Here is a 19,223-nt window from a genome sequence, read left to right as displayed (position 1 = left end):
GGCGGGGGAGGAGACGGGGATGGACGGACCCAAATGGCATGGCAGACCTCTCTTGGCCTGCCCACTGCCAGCAGTGTATTTCAGAACATCTGCCTGTTCTGCTTTCCCACTGTCTCTGATGAATCCTTTCACCCACCTCCACCTCTGGTCTGTACCCCAGTTCTGAATGTATAAATAAATAAATCTTAAAAAAAAAAAAAAGACAAGAGTTAGGTAGGAAACTTGAGAGAAGTGGTAAAGTTTTGAATTACTTGTTGAAAGATAAGAATGAGATATAGTCCAGCCTAAAATGGAGACTATGGCCGTGGCAACCTATGAATGCAAATTTTAGCTGTAATGATTCTCAGGGAAAGAGAGGCTGAAAGGATCTACAGTGAGGATCATGTTGAACAAAAGGGAAGCCAAGCCAGACTCAGAGGGAGAGCATGGGAAGTACTAAGAACATTAAGTTGAAGCAGATTGTAGTAGGGGTAAAGAAGCTGGAAGGACAAGAAAAATAGAGAACACCCAATTGGGGTGAGGTATAGTTTGGGTACTGTTTCAGAGGGTGGTTTTGGGAGTAACTAGAAGAGCTATGGAGGTCATTATAGATGAAGCCTAGAAACATTAAAGTCAGAATGCTGGATAATGGCATGGTGCCTTAAGTCAGGATAATAGCTGGGTTTGGAAAACAAAGAAATCAGAAAGAGCGAGCTGGAAACCACAGTTATTAATGAATTAGAAGAGCAGAGGCTAGATGGCCAGTAAAGAAAAGAGGGTGGTCAAGTCAAACAATGAGCTACAAGAGGAACCATACGGAACAGATGGTCTGAGTGAGCACTGACAGCTTGCAAAATGACAACACTTTTGAGGCCCACGGGAAATGGATTATGAGAAAACTAGACTACAAGTAGCACAGAAATTAGGTATGAGGGGAAGCAAGTGTCCTATAAAAAGGCTGAGCTTAAAGGGGAGTTTATTAAGTACTGATCTGATGTCCAAGGGCATATTAAGAAGTGTTTGGAGGAATGAGGTGTACAGAAAACTAAGATAAAAACAAAGGGCTTGAGGCTAAGCCCACAGCCTAGCAAAAGGTCAAACAGAGGAACTAAAAAGTAACCCAAGATGATCCATTCATTACCCACCCCGGCTCTAACCATTATCACCATCCTTACAGATAGTAGACGATAGATATAGCAGGTCTTCTTCTGACCATCACGCCAGACTCGGGCCATAGCTTGTTCATCATTGGCTGGATTCCAGTCAGGGTCAAACATGACCAGTCGGTTAGCTCCAATGAGATTGAGGCCACAGCCTCCAGCTTTGCTGCTCAGCATGAAGACAAAGTCGGGGCTCTAAAAGAAAGGACAAAGAGAAGATGAACCTCTTACAGCTTGAAATGAAATCCTACTCAGCCCAGTGGGCTTTTCTCTTATAATCCATATTCTCATGTTAAGAACAGGTACAAAGACCACCAGTTTATCTGCCCACAGGCCAACCTGCCAGCCTCAGAACCAACTCCCTCTACAGTTTTTCGTCAACCCTTATTTGGTGTTACTACACTGGCAGTGTGGGGTCAGGGGCCATGTATTTACCATTGGATCATTGAAGCGCTCCACAACCTTGGCTCGTTTCTTAATGGACATCGTGCCATCCAAGCGAACATACAAGTACCTGAACGGGAATCCAAAGATCAAAAGCCAAGAAGTAGAATCCCTTGAAGCCAGAGCTACTGAAGGGACTAAACTAAAAATGTTTGAGGCTATTATGCAAAGCCTGAGACCCGAAACCCCGGAAGTGAGGAGCAATGAGATCAGGGTCAGGACTTTGACTGTGGGAGCACACGAAGGTCCAGTGGCTATTCTGCTTGAAGCTGGAGCTAGAGCCCTCACAGCCATAAGGGAACTGACATCAGCTGGGAAGTCTTGTGCTCACACCTTGACACACAGCCACCAACCAGACCACTTCTTCCTAGAGGGTCAGGAGGGAAGGTACCCCTCAAGCAGCCTGGTGAAGATTCTACCTTACCTTCGAACCCGACAGAGCTTCTCAAAGAGGTCCAACGTCTGGGTATAATTGGACACCAGTACTACTTTGTCACTGCTGTGGCTTCGGGTCACCGCCAGAATGTAATCAAGGACCAGCATCTTACCTGAGGGTATCAGTAACCATTAGCCCCCAGTGAGACATGCTAATGGCCTAGGTTCTTCTGGATATCCTGCCTTGAGACAGGAAAGCACAGAGAAACCCACAGACTAGAAGTGAAAAAGCTCACCTGACAGCTGGGGCTCTATAGCTTTAGAGCTATAACCCGGGGGAAATATGTCCAAGGCACCTTCAAAGCCACCCTCTTCCTCTACACACTTGTCATAGATGAGAGCTGGATCTGAAGGGGAGTAAAAAAGTCAGTAACATTGCTTCCAGAAGTTTCCATTTTAGTGCTCATTAGAACTCCCTCTTGAAGCCTACCCAGAAGACCTTCCTCGGCACCAACCTTGTTGGCCTCCACCACTCCAAATTCCAGTTTACAATCATAACTATCTTGGGCTATGAGTGGATAACCTTGCCCACTAGTGTGTTCTCCCAACAAGAAGGGAGGTATATGAGAGAGGACAAGGTTTGCTATTTTTCCTCCTGCCCAACATTTTACACACATGTATGTGCATGTGCACACTCTATACACCTGCCACAAGTATGGGCTGGGCAATGGGTAAGCTGAATTTCCCAAAATGTCTGGCTTACAGAGTATGCAATGCAAAACTCATGTTTTGGGGAGGGGTGGAATCCTATATGGCCTCTATGAGGACTTTGGACAAGTTAGTAAAGGTGGCCTACCCCTCCTTGCTCACTCTCACGGAGGACCCCAGGGCACATGACCAACTCACGATTACAAAGCTTCTTAAGTGAGGTGATGGAAGAAAGGGAAGACACACTCATTTTGCCCTCACGCAGCTCTTCTGCTGGCTTGGCCTGTCTCAGAAACCTCTTGTACAATTCAATCTGAAGGAGTGTCAGCCTGAAAAATAAAGGCAGCTGGATCTGTGGGAAAGGCTGGACCAACTGCAGTTCTGAGGAGACCATGAGAGCCATGCCTCGGGAACTGAGCTTTTATGCACTCGCTCCATATTACCGATTTGAGTTCAGTACCTACAACAAACCACCTGCTCGATCTTCACAGGTAGATATTTAGAAAGGATATCAGATGTCCTCCGTATCAGGCACCTGGGAAAAACAGGATAAAGAGGCAAGGTGCTGGTGAGATTGCCATGCTAATTAATAGTATGAAAGCTACTAGCCACATTCACAGACATCTTTATCAGGGTCTCAATCATGGAAAAGAAACCTTTTCCAACAGTCTAGGCTAGACTGACAACTTTTTTCCTTCAATAGGTTAGCTGGTCTTCAAGAAATGGTCATGGTCTTCATTGAGCCTGGTGCCTATAGGAAAAGCACTAAGCCCCTAGGGGTTCTGCTTGCATTTGCCCAGTGCCTGCTGCCACATGGCCCATGGCTCAAAATTAAGCCCAGAGTTCCTGGAAAACCGGTAAGGACAAGGGATCAAGCACCTAAACATGACTCTCCTTGCCATCTAAGGCTGGAAGGAAGAGGTACCAGTTAAGAAGGTTAGTACTCTTCAGAAAGTCAAATTTCTATAACAGAGAAATCTACGTAACCCCCGGGCTACGTGATCCACATGGGAAAAGAAGCCTTTTCAGCTGAGAGAGCATTAACCCTTAGATATAGTCCTACCTGTTACAGAAAGCTATGGGGTGTGGGAAGGGAAGCTGGTGCGTTAGATCTGAGCCTGACAACCGAATAGCTCCATAAGAAATAATACTTCAAAGGATACTTTGCTCAGGAAATCTCACCAGCACTGGAAAAGAGCTTCCTCAAGAGGTTCTAGTCAGGCCTCCCTGGTAGCATGGGGGCAAGGTCTCAGTGCTATCACTGTTATGACCTGAAATCGATCTCAGGCCAGGGAGGTGACCCACACAGCACAGCAGACCTCTCCTGTCTCATCCACTGCCCCCCACCCAGCATTGTATTTCAGTGGATCTGCCTGTTCTTGCTCCCCACTGTCTCATGAATCCTCTCATCCCCGGCACCTCTGACCTACACCCCAGTTCTTCTACACCCCCCAAAAAAAGGTTCTAAGCAGCTCAAACCTGGATCTCAGAGTCTAATCCAAGAAGAAAAGAGACCTGGCCTACAGACCACTTCATTTAATTCGAGGCTATAGTTTAGCAGATCCTTCTCCCTTCCTATACCCCATCTCTTAAGGCCCACAGACTGCTCAGTATCCCTCTCCCCACCAAAGTACTATCTTGGATGGCTTAAGACAATTCTGATCACCTAACTTGGGGGAACCCAAAGAGATAGTTCTGATGTCTAACCCAGCCCCCCCGCTCTGCAATACCTGTTCACAATGCTGATGAGTTCCCGTAGTCGCTCCTCTCCGAGCTGCCTGTCTGCCTCACTGGCAGCTGCATCTCTACCCTTCAAAATCGGCAACTCAAAATGTTTCTTGAACTCATGGGCAGTTCCTAAACATGGGAAAGAAGGGAAAAGGAAAGCATTAAAGAGTACAGAAAAGAAATCCTTTCCCCAGTTCCAGTAATGGAAGACTACTTCGTTACAGACCAACCTTCTAGCCAAAAACAAAGCCAAACAAATTATAGGCAATTTCTGTTTGTATGGATCAGAAACCTACCAAAGCAGGGAAGACCTGATTGGCCAAATAGTGAGGTAGTGGCACACAAATATGTATTTAAATGCAAATATAAATGGACCAGGTAATCCAGTTAAAACAGCCCCGTCAGGCTAGATTATTAAATTTACCTGTATACTGTTACGAGAGGAAGTAGTCTGTAAATCAATAGAACTGTAGTATGGATAAATCTTGAAAACACTAAGGATCGCATAGTATAATTTCATTTAAATGAAATATCCAGAACAGGTAAACCATAGACACAGAAATCAGGCTCGTGATTGCCACAGGTTAGGGAAAGGGAGGCTAGAGTTCTTCTGGGCAGGAATGGAAAAAAGGACCTGGTAGTTCACAGAAAAGGATTTCTAAGTGGCCTAGGAACATAGTAAATAATATTCAACTTATTCAATATTAAGCAAATGCAATGAGTTCTCACTAAATACCCATCAGAACAACCAAAGTTAACACAAAAGCAGGTTTTTGTTTTTTTTTTAAGGTGAGAATATAACGCAGAGAGCAGCAAACTACAGCCATGGGCCAGCCACCTTTCTGTAAATTAAGTTTTACTACAACACTGCCATGCCCACTCACTCACACATTATGTATGACTGCTTTCATAATGCAGCAAGAGTTGAGTAGCTGCAACAGAGACAGTACGGTCTACAAGCCTACTGGCCCTTTAAGAAAAAAAAAAAAATGTGCTAACTTCTGAAGACAGTGAAATTCTTATATTGCTGGTACAATCACTTCGGAAAATTAGAGTATATATTTAACTGGAACACATTCAGAACATATGACCCAGTAATTTCACTTTTAGGATAAAGAAATGTGTTGTTATACTTAAAGATATGTACAAGAATGTTCAAACTCTCATGATCCAAAGGAACAAAAACTGGAAGCAATTCAGTTGTCTCTAACAGAAGAACAGATACATCTGGTATGTTCATAAAATGAAACGGTCTACAAAAATAATGCAAACTACTACTACAGGAAACATGGATGAATCTCAAACATAATGTTGAATGAGAGGAATGCGATGCTAAGAATACTTTCTGTGTATACGCTCAATTTACATAAATCTCAAAAAGAAGCAAAATCAAGCTGTAGTGTGAGAGGAGTGTTTACTTATGGAGAAAAAGAAGGTAATGATTGGCGAGGAGATTGCTGAGCTAGGTTAGTCACTAATCAGGTGCTGGTTACACAAATGTGTTTACTTTGTGAAAATCTCGCCACTCAGCTGCTTCTCTGCCTGAAGAGATCCTCCTGAGCACTAACAAATGGGGCAATACCACTAAACCTTTCCACAAATATCTATTATTGAAACTGGTTGCCAGGGACTGAGGGGAATAGGGAATGGGATTACTGTTTAATGGATAGACTTTCAGTTTTACTGAATGAAAAGTTCTGGAAGCAGGTGGCGATGATGGTTACACAACATGGATATAAGTGAATTCACTAAACTGTACACTTAAAAAATGGTTAAAAGGCTCTCCCTTGTGGCGCAGTAGGTTAAAGCACAGCACTAAGAAGCTTAAGCCACTTCCGCATGAGTTCAATTCCCGCCTGCCCCGGAGGAGATCCACATGGCGAGGCAGACCTCTCCTTGCCTGCCCGCTGCTCCCCCCAGCAGTGTACTTCGTCGATCTGCCTGTTCTGCTCCCCGCTCTCTCTCTGGTGAATTCTCTCACCCTTCGCATCTCTGGCCTGTACCCCAGTTCTATATGAATAAATAAATAAATCTTGTTTTTAAAAAAAAAATGGTTAAAAAACAAAAATGCCCAAGACAGAATCAGCTCTGAACCCAAGTTCCTGTGATACAGAATGTGAGGAGCAAAAATGCCTGTGGATACCACCAGGGTGTCCACCATGCTCTGCGAAGTCCCGCACCATGCTCTGCGAAGTCCTTCTCCACCTCCCACAGTAGAAAAAGGGCCAGAAGGAGCTTCACTGAGTGTTCAGTAGAATCAAGGCTTTAATGGCTTTGTTAAAGGAAAAGAATACCCAGTGAACTACATATTACTAGTATTCTCTCCTTTCTATGATCAGCTAAAAGTTACAACCCTATGACCAAGGAAAGGCTCTTCTTCAATACAGTAGATAATGCCAGATTCTTACCCAGGATGCCTGAATTAACAAAATGTACCAAGCTGAAATACTCAAGGAGATCATTCTGGATGGGGGTCCCAGAGATAAGCACACGCCGACTGGTGTTCAAGCTGTCCAGGGCCTGGTAAGTCTGATTCTCAGAGTTCTTGAGCCTGTGTCCCTGCAAGGAAATGTCACTAAGGACATTAAAGTCTTGTGTAGACAGGAAAAGAAGAAATCATATGTATTAGAGGTCCTGATATGTTTGAGCAGGGGATGAGCAAGAGTGAGCCAAACCGCTTGTATGGGGAGAAAGATTAGGCTCAAGAGATGGACCTTCAGTTCCCAGGCAGAGTTTCAACCATAAGGCCAGCATTCCATATCCCCTCTTCCTCTTTCCCTTTTCCAACTTCCAGGGCCTTAGCAGCCTACTATCCCATCAGAGATCATGTCCAAGATGCATGGAGTCCTCCCTCCCCACCAGCCCAACCAATCCAAAACATCCTAAGCCAGATCCCTTCTGTATTCACCTGGAGGCCTTATATGGTCTGTCAGTGTTTAAAAAGAGTTGCCTCTTCCTCAAAATTCCTATGTTGCCTACCACCCATCTCCTGTCAATATCCTGTTATGTCCTTTAAGCTTTTTTCAACAGTAAAAGATCCTATAACTTCCTCTTCCACAAGAACCAAATGGGAAAGATCAGGCCTGTGCTTTCTCTACTCCCAGCTCCCATCTGGCACCACAGTAAATCAGCTTTTACAATTGCTCAGTCTTTTACAGTTGGTCAGGGAAACACAGACCCTACAATGCCTCTTCCTTCTATAGTATCATGACCAACCTCATTAGCTCAGCCCTTCTCAGTAAGAGCCCCAGTTAACTTCACCAACACTGTCCATAGCTTGTCATGGTCCAGAAATTCACAATTCCTCACCACTCCTAGTGCTGGACTCCCTTAGGTTTCTTTGCTCATATCACTTCACGGGACTCCAGACTCAGCTCAGAAAACAGGAGTGAGTGGATAAGGAAAACACCACAGATCAGAAGAAAATATAGCTACCCTCCCCATCTAGCAGGTAGCAGTGAGCCTTCCTCTCCCAGCGACCCACTGTTACCTCCACTTAATTCTCACAAAAATCTCATTAGGCAGTTAGTATCATTCCATCTTACTGACAGCTTCCTCTGAGTGAGGAAGATAGGTGGTGATTAAGTAACTTGTCCAGTCATACTTAAGTGATAGAGCCAAGATGTGAATAACAAACTGTAAAATCTATATATAGTCCCCTTAAAATGTACCAGGTCTCTTCACCCATACAAATCCCTCCCACCTTTAAGGTTCCTTCTTTGGTGTAGGAATTCTGTCTGGTGGCAAGAAAACCAATCAGCTCATAGTGCTTCACCTTCCTCAGAGCTCCAAGCATTGCTTAATCCCTCTTTTGGCAGGCTGGTGCCATTAGCTCTTCCTCTCACTTGCCTCCTCAGGGATTGCACCACAGTGATCTGGCACAGTCTTTGGATGGTTGCTCCCCTTGAGGAGTCTTTGACATTTTCTACCACTATCCAGACTGCTAACAGTTAAGTACCTCATCACATATGACTAGGCCGACGCTCCCTTTCTGGAGAACTGCAACATGAAGGCGAAGTGTCTCATAGGAAATGATGAGGATGGGAGAAGGTACTCTGGCTCCACGCTGGTTCATGAATCCTTCTACAAGAGAAAAGGTGTCCGGAACAAATCTTAGAATATCTTAAAGAAACAGTCAATCTGACAATTCTGTAATCTAGCCTAGGCCAGTTATTTCAACTATTTTCCATAGGAAGCCCCTCAACCTCACCATGCATTGCTCTCAAACCTGACCATCAGGGAGCAAACACTTAAACAGCAGGTTGTGTGGAAGAGTGTCCTATCTTTGTTAAAGCTCCATTCCAGGGGCCTCCCTGGTGGTGCACGGGGTTAACGCCCAGCACTGAAGCAAGCTATTGCAGCCACTGCAGCATGAGTCCGATCCCTGGACAGGGAGGTGACCCACATGGCACAGCAGACCTCTTCTGACTTGCCTGCTGCTCCCCTCAGCAGTGTATTTCAGTCACACTGCCAGTTCTGCTCCCCAATCAGTTTCTGGTGAATCCTCTCATCCTCTACCCTGTGCCTCTGGCCTGCACCCCAGTTCTTTATGCATAAATAAATAAATTTTAAAAATAAAAAAAGATCCATACCCAGCTTTTGGTCTATCTCATCCTTAGAGCCTCCATCAATGGCCAGAGGTTGAATCCTCCCTCCAAGCCATTTTGCAACTTCATTGTACCAGTTCTTCACTAGGCTGGAGGGCGATACCACCACTGCCTTGTCAATTTCTGGCTTGCACTCTGGACTCTGGCGCAAAAGTGTCCACATCAGTGTGATGCACTGCAATGTCTTGCCCAGGCCCATCTCATCAGCCATGATGCAGCCATGACTGCCAGGGATGCGCCGACTGGTGACGCACTCCCACAGGAACTTCACTCCCTGGGAAGTAACACACAGACCACTTTGGCATCCATTTTGCAGAAATGACAGCCTTCCCCTAGGCTGAGGGGCTCATTCCCCAACTCAAATTACCTCTCTCTGATGAGGTCGCAAGACCTTACTGAGAATAGGATCAACAACCACATGGACAGGGAGTTTTTCCCTGAGAAAACACAGCAAAGAAAATATTGTGCTCAGACATGGTTAAGGGTATGCCCTCAGAAAGTTGCCCTGCTGACAAAGGCCAGAAGAAGCTGCCTAAGAGAGAAGATTCTTTATCTTGGCCTGTAAAAACCCATAAAAGGCTGTCCCTGGTGGCGCAGTGGGTTAAAGTGCAGCACTGCAAACTAGCCAGTCACTTCAGTGCAAGTTCAATCCCCAGCCCTGGAGGTGACCCACATGGCATGGCAGACCACTCCTGTTTCACCCACTGCTCCCCTCAGCAGTGTACTTCATCAGTCTGCCTATTCTCTCCCCACTCTGTCTCTGGTGAATCCTCTCACCACCCCTGCACCTCTGGCCTATACCCCAGTTCTGTATGCATAAATAAATCTTTAAAAAATAATAAATTAATTAAATAAATAAACCATAACAAATTCCTGTTCCAGGGGCTAGGAGACAGGAATGGGTTCTCTTATGTCTCCACCTCAACTCTCATCCCCCAAGTGAGCTTGGCAAGAAGTGGTACAGAACCCTCAACAACTGGACATGACCACCTGTTTTCCCCAGGGTCTCAACAGATTGTGTGGTTGTAATGACAGCACTATGAAAACATGCCAATCCCACAGGGAAATCCGATAAAATGCCCCCTCGCCCCCCCCACCCCCACCCTGTATGTGCACTTACAGGGGGCAGAACTGCTCAAAAAATGGCAACAAACATACTTGTCAAGTTTCAGTTGGTCATGAGCACTCAGTGGAGGAGGCTCATACAGTACCAAGGCACCTTCTTCCAGGGGATCATGGAGGGCTCGGCGAATTCCGGCTCTTTTGAGGCCCAATGCCCGAAAGCCCAGAGGACCTAGAAACCAACAATTTGTCGACTGAGCCTTTATGTTGAGGTGCTCAAATGGGCCCAGTTCAAATGTCCATCTTTTACATAATTTCCCTAATTCTCCCAGGCCCTCTCCCAGACCAGTTTGTGAACCTCAACCCAATCATCATCCCAGCCTACTTCAGATTAGAGCTTTTACCATATTCTCCCACTCAACTATAAACTGGAGGGTGGGGTCTTGTTCATCACAAGTTAGTCCCAAAAAGGCTTGAAATCCTATTGGGGTCTCTGAGTCTGAGAACTCTTGAAAGTGGGACTCCTTTCTCCTTAGTCCCAGTTTTAGTACAATGTTATTATGCCCATGTAGAATAGGGGAAAACTTGATAGTAACTAGGCTTCCAACATAATCAACCTCATAAAGGAGATGGCACAAAGCCCACTTGGACTAAATGAAATCTAGACCCACCACTTTGGTGCATGAGGGGCTTCCTGAACACTGGCACAAGATGATGTGTTTGTCTTGGCAGCCTTTGCTGAAGCTACCATCTGGGTCTGAGGAGGCTCATTCCATACACTGTCACCACTGAACCAAACCAATTGGAAGCCAAACTTGGATGTACAAAGTAGAAATATCGAATCTATTCAGGAACAATCACATATGACTGACTCAAAAAAAAAAATTTAAAAAGTCTCCCTCTTTACCTTGATAATTTGGAATGGGGATTTTGAAAGGCTTTGACAAAATGCTCCGAATAAATGCTTCCTAAAAATAAAGAAAAAACAAGGGATTTAGGACCAACTGTCTATGTATGTCAGATGCAATCTAAGCCTCTTGCATTGCAGACCCTGTCTAAAATGCCTATCTAATCATTGTAATCCATTGTGAGCATATTTTGATTGTGACTCATTCTAATGCTTCCAGAATATAAGGAGATATGCCTCTTATTAGATTATTAGATTTTGTATAAAGACTCTATCTTTGAGACTTTAGACGTGGTTCCATAAATACCTTGGGAAAGCAGTGTCACGAGCAAGTCTCAGTCAACCAGAGGCTCAGAGTCATTAACCAGCTCATAAAAGACCATGTCAGGAAAGATGCCAGCTTATTCCCTGAGTACAGTACCTTAAGAGGACAGAACCAATTGGATCCAACCCCAGTACTAACAGGTAACTCCAAGGCCCAGGTTCAACCGTTGTCCTATAGAGCTACGTCTTCCCATGTACACTTCACAATTTTGTCCTATCAGTTCAGACTGAATTCCCAATTCAGTCTCCTCAGAAACTAAGTTCTGGGGCCTCCCTGGTAGTGCAAGGGGTTAATTCTCAGCACTATGAAGCTAGTAGCAGCCACTACAGCACCAGTTCTATCTCCGACCAGGGAGCTAATCCACATGCCGCAAGCACTGCTCCCCTCAGCAGTCTATTTCAGTACATCTGCCTGTTCTGCTCCCACTGTTTCTGATGAATCGTCTCACCGCCCCTCACCTCTAGCCTACAGCCCAGATGTTGTACACATAAACAGATCTTTTATATATATATATATATATATAAAGCAAAAAGAAACTAAATCCTTAAGAGAGTAGTTAGTAGGAGCAATAAGAGCAATATTATTAGTAAAATACTGTTAATAACAGCAAATATGACAATAATGATGAACAGTGTATTTCAGATGCAATGCTAAGCCTTGATTCATTACCATTTAATTTTCAGTCATATCGATACCACAATTTCAGGTTTTCAAGCCTCGTCTCCTAGCCAGGAATGGATTCCAGGCTGCAGTGGCAGCGCTGAGCCCCAGCCACTAGACCACCACGGGCTGGTGCCTCACGAAGCTACAGTGGGAGCTGTGTAGACCTTCAGGCAAGCAAGTGAGAAAAGGCAAATTTGTTTAGAGAAAGGAGAAATTTATTAAGGAGGAAAGGAACAGAAATAAAGTGGGACTCCCAGGCCTGTGGAAACAGGCCAGAGAGGGACAGGACAAGAAGTCGTGCCTAAGGAAATATATATCTTCTTTTCCTAATTATTCCCAAGTTCCACCAATCTGTTTTCCTGGTGGTCTCACTCACTGCCTCAATGTCTCTGTGCCCAGAACTAAGTCTCATGTGTTCCAGCCTTTACCCTTTTTCTTTATTGTCCTTGTCCAGGAATGTCCTGTTGCCCCTACTCCTGGGATGTTTGATTAGCTCCCTTTGGAATTTGTTTCCCTTATCTCTGAAGTCCTCCTTATTCCTCTGAAGCTTTTCTGACCCTAAGGGCTTTCTGCTTGCCCTCTGACTCACTATGAGACTCAGGCCAGAGATAGCTTTTGTGAGTTTTTCATCGTTGCTATTCACAATTATATTGTTATGTTTAATGCCTGAATAATATATATTATCATTTTAGGAATGAGACAACTGAAAGGTTAACTCACTTTCTCAAGCCACACAGCGACATCTGTAGGACTTGTACCCAGTGGTAAGACATTCTCTTAAACCAAGCTATTTGAGTATGGCCATGTGGACCAGCTCAGAGTCAACAGCTTCCTTCTGACGGAGAGCTCTGAGAGGAAACAAGTGGAAAAGGGGAACAAGAGAGGGCAAGCCTGATCACCAAGAAAAAGCAAGTGAGGGCCTCCCTGGTGGCCTAGGAGTTAAGTCTTAGCACTATTACTGCTATGGCCTGAGTTGGATCCCTGCCTCACCTGCAGCTCCCCTCAGAAGTGTAATTCACAGTCGGCCTGTTCTGCTTGCCAACTCTGGTGAACCCTCTCAGGTTCCACACCTCTAGTTGACCCCTGTTCTTCTACACAAAAGTCAATTTAAAAAAAGCAAGTGGAGGGCTCTGCCTGGTGGCGCAACGGGTTAAAGCACTGCATTGTGAAGCTCTCCGAAGCTACTACAGCATGAGTTCGAACCCCAGCCAAGGAACTGACCCACATGGCGTGGCGTGGCAGATCTCTCCTGACTCGCCCACTGCTCCCCTCAGCAGTACATTTCAGTCAGTCTGTCTGTTCTGCTCCCCACTCTGTCTCTGGTGAATTTTCTCACCCACCACACCTCTGGCCTGTACCCCAGTTCTGTGAGCATACATAAATAAATCTTTAAAAAAAAAAAGCAAGTGGAATAAGGGTGACAGGAAACAGATACATTTGGTCCCAGAGAAGGGTGGCCTTGGTGCCTCTACCTCAGGGTCTGCAGGAGCCTCTGTATCGTCGCTTCAGCCAGCGATCAGGACTGAGCATTGGAGCAAAAGGAGGCAGGAGAGCTTGGCTCCAGAGCCAACAATTCCATCAAAGTGCTGGTCTGCCATACACACCTGATCCACTGGGAAATTATATACTCTATGAGCCTCAACAAAAGAAGAACTGGACCCCCAAGCATACGAGGAAAAAAAGAGCAGAAACCCTAAAGGTAATTTTAATGGCAATCCATTAGTGGAGGAAGATGTAATAAAGAAACTTCCTTCTAGCAAAAGTCAATTTAACAGGAAAAAAAGCAAACACATCTTGTCCTGAAATTTTTACTTTTACACTTTGATCACTATGAATTTCAAAACAGGGAAAAAGTAAGGAATATATTTGGCAACTACTGGAAGACAGTAACGGAATGTAGAGAACTGGACCCATCAAACTAAATAACAAAAGCAAATGCTTTCTTTGCATATCATTTTGCACTTGAAGATTTCTATTGACATGGTTAATTACTGTGATTATTATGCTAGCACAGATGAGAAACCTGTATAAAAGATACTAACAAAAAGCTACCCTTAAGTTAAATGAGAGGAAAAGAAGGGGCTCTACATTTCTAATTTCACATCAACTTTGCACTGAAATATTTTCAAGATTATCAATGTGGTAGGCTACTTTTTAAGGCTGTAGTCAAGAATGTGTGTTCTGGGGGCCTCCATGGTGGTACAAAGGGTTAAGTCTTGGCACTGAGCAGGAGCCACTGCTCATGGAGTTCAATTCCTGGCCAATGAGACCTGGCACAGCAGACCTGTCTCTCTGTTTGCTCTCCTCAGCAGCGTATTTCAGACAATTCTACTGTTCTGCTCCCTATTGCCTCTGGTGACCCCTGCACCTCTGGCCTAAACACACAGTTCTTGTATGCAATAAATAAATCTCTTAAAAGCAATTCCTTCAATAAAACCCAAGAGCCATCGGTTGTGCCGGAAGAACTGCAGGGCTGTGCTACTAGCATGAGACCATGAGGACCCTGACCAAAACAGCCAGCAAGATTCGCCAAGGTCAGCCTCCAGGATCTGACTGAGGATCATCACCAGAGGCAGAGAGACAGCATGCTCTCATGCTGTTCACTTAGTTCCTGAAAACGGATACCATTGTTCTAACAGAAGAGGGAAGCCTCTCTCCTCTCCACCCAAGGTCAAACATTCCCTTTTCCATTTAGATTCACTGCTAAATTCTTTATCTTAAAAACAAGCGTTTTCTTACCTCCTCCCTTTCAAAGGTTAGGAAGAGTGGTTATTCTCCCTTCCTTATCTTCCATTCCTTCTAACCTATCTTCTGCCGCTTCTACTCCCCTAAAATTATCAATGACCAATGTGACTCTAATTTAAAATTGGCTATTTCTGCCCTTATCTTGGAAGACAAAGCCAGCCACTCCTCAAATATTTTCTGCTTTTCACTTCCATGACACCAACCTCTCATTATTCTGCTCCGGTGCTGAGCCCCCTATAGTGGGCCCTTCTTCTGCCTAACACCCTTAATCATCAAGTTTCTTCAAGAACCAGCTCTTCTGAGGCACCTTCACCTCAACGCCCTACTATAAACTTAGTAGGCATCAAATACTTCACCCCAAATCTACTTCCAGTCCTTACTTTCCTTCTTGTCTTCCACACTCATATTTGCAACCACTTCCAGCCCTCAACATCCTGGAGGACTTCAGACTCATCAGTCCAAGGCTAAAGTCCTTTCCCTCTGACTTTGATGGGCCCTCACCAGGCACACTTTGGGCGCATTCCTCCATGTCTTTCACACACAAGTTGTTCCCTCTTCAGTAGAGCATTTCCCACTCTCTGGCTGGCTCCTCATAGCCTTCAGGACATTACCTAATCAGACCCTCAGATACAGGTATTCACCAACCTCCAAACTGTCAGGGAAGGGAAAAGGGAGCATGGATTTGATAATGCATGTCATGGTACTAGACGTGGGTCACAAGTGTTTACTTTCGTTTTATAGCTTATATTGAAGACACACATATTTTTATGTTTATCAAATTGTGAAAAAAAGGTTTGTAAATGTTTGTTGAAGTACCAGTAAGTAACCTCCTACACTATTTCCCATAAGACTGACCTTCCCTACCTAGGCCTCCCTGGTGGCCCAAGGAGTTAAGTTTCAGCTCTTCTCAGCACTATGAAGCACTACAGCCACTGCAGCACCAGTTCGAATTTGGCCAGGGAGCTGACTCACATGGCTTAGCAGACCTCTGCTGTCTCGCCTACTGATCTCCTCAGCAGTGTATCTGAGTTGATCTACCTGTTCCACTCTCCCCTGTCTGGTGAATCCTTTCACCTTTCTCACCTCTGGTGCACATAAATAAATAAAATGTATCTTAAAAAAACCTGGCACTCCCTGGTGGCGCAACAGCACTGTGAGCTTATAACCACAGCCACTGCAGCACAAATTTGATCCCAAGGTGACCCAAATGGCTGTAGACCTCTCCTGTTCCGCCTACTGCATCCCTCAACAGTGTATTTCAGCCAGTCTGTCCCCACTGTGTCTGGTGAATCCTCTCACTTCACAGCCCCGCAACTCTGGCCTGTACCTAGTTCTTGTATACATAAATAATCATTGTTTAAAAAAATTACCTTCTCTCCTTCAGAAGTTAATTCTGAGTCCAGTTTACCTGTGCTGATCTGCAGGCTAAAATTTGGATCACTCTCCCTGGGTTCAACTTATTTGCTAGAGCAAATACTGGAAAAGAGTCTACTTACTAAATTAATGGTTATCACAAAGGATATTAAAAGATATGAATGAACAGTCAGGTGAAGAGATACACACAGAACAAAGTCCAGAAGGGTCCTGAGCACAGACACTCTGTCCCAGCTGAATTTAGGGCACACCATCTTCCCAGATGTGTTCCTATTCACCAACCCAGCTCTCCAAACCTCAGCTTTTTGGATTTTTAAAAAAAATATTTATTTATTTATGCATACAGAACTGGGGTACAGACCAGAGGTGCAGGGGTGGTGAGAGGATTCACCAGAGACGGAATGGGGAGCAGAACAGGCAGACTGACAAAATACACTACTGAGGGGAGCAGTGAGCGGGTGAGACAGGAGAGGTCTGCTGCACCATGTGGTCACCTGGTGGGGGGGGGGATCGAAACCAGCTTTTTGGATTTTTAAGGTTTCATTACATAATAATGACAGATTAAATCACAGACCACAGGTGACCTAGCTCAACCTCCAGCTCAACCTCCCTTTCCCCTCAGGTCAGGGGTAGGACTGAAAGTTCAACCTTCAAATCACTGGGTTGGCTTGCCAGGCAACCAGCCCACCAGGTGAGGTGCTTTTACCCAGCAACCAGCCCACGGGGTCATTCATTAACAAAACCCAGGTTGCTTGAAAGGGCTGGTTATGAATAACAAAAGACAATTTTATACCTCTTATCCCTTAAATTCAGAATCCTGCCGCCCTCAGAAAATGTTGGTGAAAATGTTACAGGGGAGCTAGACAGATCTGACTTTAACTGGGCAAATTACTTAACCAAAGACTTAATTTTCCTCATCTTGAAAAAGTGAAAATTACATGAGATAATGCATAAAACATACTGTCATCATGGTTAAATTTGATTTTATTAGAACCTATATGTGAAAAACTACAGAACTCTAGTAATCCTGAAAGCCAGATGTAGAACCAGAGTTGGATGGCACTAGGACCCAGTCCCAGCACCCTGCTGTTAAAAATAGAATTAATAGGTCCACAGTGGAGCCCTTCAAGTCAAGCCTCCACCCAATACAAATTGTCGTTTCAACCTCTTCCAAAAACAGAAGCCAAAACCAATCTAAAGTTCCTAATCAGGGCCATTGGGGTAATATGCACATCAGAGCCCCTTCTTCCCCAGGGAAGGTGGCTTTACCTGAGATCTTTCACTAAAAACCCTGTCTCACTTATTTAAAAAATGTTTTTAGATTTATTTTTATTTATTTATGTTACAAGAACTGGGGTGTAGGCCAGAGGTGTGTGGAGGGGTGAAAGGATTTACCAGAGACAGAATGGGAACAGGCAGATCTACTGAAATACACTGCTGAGGGAAGCAGTGGGTGAAACTGGAGAGGTCTGTTGTGCCCTGTGGGCTAGCTTCCTGCCACCCTAGCTAAGGCTGCTGATAACTTTTTGATGTTGAGACTTAACCCCTTAAGCCACCAGGGAGACCTCCTTGTCTCACTCTTTTAGTTTATAATTCTGTCTACTTATTGTAATCCCTAGCAGTATCTGGAAAGGGAGGTCGCTCAATTCATTAAGTGTTTAATAAAGTGAATTAGATCTCTAAGTACACTATGTTTTTTAACACAACATGGTCTTCCTCTGCTATATGCTTCTATCTTCAGGAATCTAAACTACTAAATCTGATGCTCACCCTGTGGGCTGGCAAGCCAATCCTGTGATTTGATGTTGAACTTTCAGTCCCATCCCTGACCTGAGGAAGAGAGGGCAGGGCTGTAGGTTGAGCTAGGTCACCTAGGTCAGTGATTTAATCTGCCATTATCAAGTTTTAAATAAGGAACTTCAAGTCAGGTACACATACAAGGAAAGAGGTCAGACTTCATCCAGGTACCAAGAGCTATGGGTAGGCCCCACCAAAGTCTGCTGCTGACCATTCTGTACAGCAGTGGGGGAGAGGAGAGGGAAAGACACCCTAAACAAAACTAGGTGCACACACAGCAACAAGCTGCAGTTCTGACTTACATGTTGACTGCTGTCCAAACAGGGTGGTTGATTTGTTAGTTGAGTCAAAGGTTTCCGGAAAGAAGATGGCAAACACTCCTGGTTCTGGGCCTCACTGCTGGATTTCCGTTTCTTAGGCGTCTAGAAAAAGAGCATTCAGGAAGATGAAGTCTAGAAAACCAAAGTTCACCACAAGGCAACTAAAATGTGAAATGTTTAAGTGTCAGGCACTGTGCTACACTGTTGACAGGAATGAGCATGTATCATCTTCACAGTAATCCTATGATAAAGGCTTATTTATTAGTACCCTTATTTAATAGGTAAGAAAACAGAAACAATGTGGTTAAATAACTTGCCTAATGTGAGGAGGGTTACCAGAAGTTGAATGAACTATGACTGTGAATGGCAAATCCACCACTAATATGGAGTCATGCCACTCTCAATTCTTTACTCCAAAGCCCCAAGAAATGATTGAGTAATTATTTGATTCCCTCCCATTTGCTTCCCTTTTCCAGAGGAACAAGAACATAGGCCCTCAACTCCCAGGCCACTGGGACTACTCTTAAATCAGTAAGGCACTGAGTGCATTCAGCAGTAGCCAGCAGATGGTACTATTTATGACCCAGCTACACCAAGTTCAAGTCTGAGACGCGCTTAAGTGGCAACAGGCAACCAATGCACCTTCCTCACAGGTAGAGGAATCCCTACGTATCAGCGGAGCATTTGTAAGGTACAAACTGAGAGGTATCCCAGGACTCTCAAACATGCACATACTAATGGGGTTTGGCCATCACTGCACAAAGGCAAATCATACTTGGTGTGAAAGAACTTTAAAAGACTAGTCTGTACAAAGGGCGTCAAAACGGTCCTCCCGGTGGGGAAACGGGTTAAAGCACAGCACCATGAGGCCGGTGGAGAAACGGGTTAAAGCACAGCACCATGAGGCTATGGCGGCCACTGCAGCACAAGTTCAATCCCCAGCCTGGAGGTGACTCACATGGTGCGGCAGACCTCTCCTGACCCACCCACAGCTCCCCTTAGCAGTGTACTTTGTCAATCTGCCTGTTC

At 44.7% G+C, this 19,223-nt stretch overlaps 1 protein-coding gene across 1 annotated transcript in view; it reads right to left on the bottom strand.

The window, feature by feature from the left end:
- RAD54L (RAD54-like (S. cerevisiae)) overlaps positions 1-19,223 on the bottom strand; it is a 23,437-nt gene that overhangs the window by 2,417 nt on the left and 1,797 nt on the right. The window contains exons 3-16 of the mRNA XM_004678958.2: positions 18,177-18,296; positions 10,971-11,031; positions 10,160-10,295; positions 9,369-9,438; positions 8,987-9,275; positions 8,353-8,477; positions 6,803-6,953; positions 4,397-4,523; positions 3,127-3,201; positions 2,865-2,995; positions 2,255-2,365; positions 2,008-2,131; positions 1,575-1,653; positions 1,155-1,334 (exon numbers count right to left, since the gene is read on the bottom strand). Coding sequence (XP_004679015.1) covers positions 1,155-1,334; positions 1,575-1,653; positions 2,008-2,131; positions 2,255-2,365; positions 2,865-2,995; positions 3,127-3,201; positions 4,397-4,523; positions 6,803-6,953; positions 8,353-8,477; positions 8,987-9,275; positions 9,369-9,438; positions 10,160-10,295; positions 10,971-11,031; positions 18,177-18,296 — 1,779 coding nt within the window. The remainder of the gene's footprint in view (positions 1-1,154; positions 1,335-1,574; positions 1,654-2,007; positions 2,132-2,254; positions 2,366-2,864; positions 2,996-3,126; positions 3,202-4,396; positions 4,524-6,802; positions 6,954-8,352; positions 8,478-8,986; positions 9,276-9,368; positions 9,439-10,159; positions 10,296-10,970; positions 11,032-18,176; positions 18,297-19,223) is intronic.

Source organism: Condylura cristata, unplaced genomic scaffold, assembly GCF_000260355.1.
Source record: "Condylura cristata isolate star-nosed mole 26May11 unplaced genomic scaffold, ConCri1.0 scaffold00008, whole genome shotgun sequence".
Classification (NCBI taxonomy): Eukaryota; Metazoa; Chordata; class Mammalia; order Eulipotyphla; family Talpidae; genus Condylura; species Condylura cristata.
This window is presented reverse-complemented; position numbering and strand designations above follow the sequence as displayed.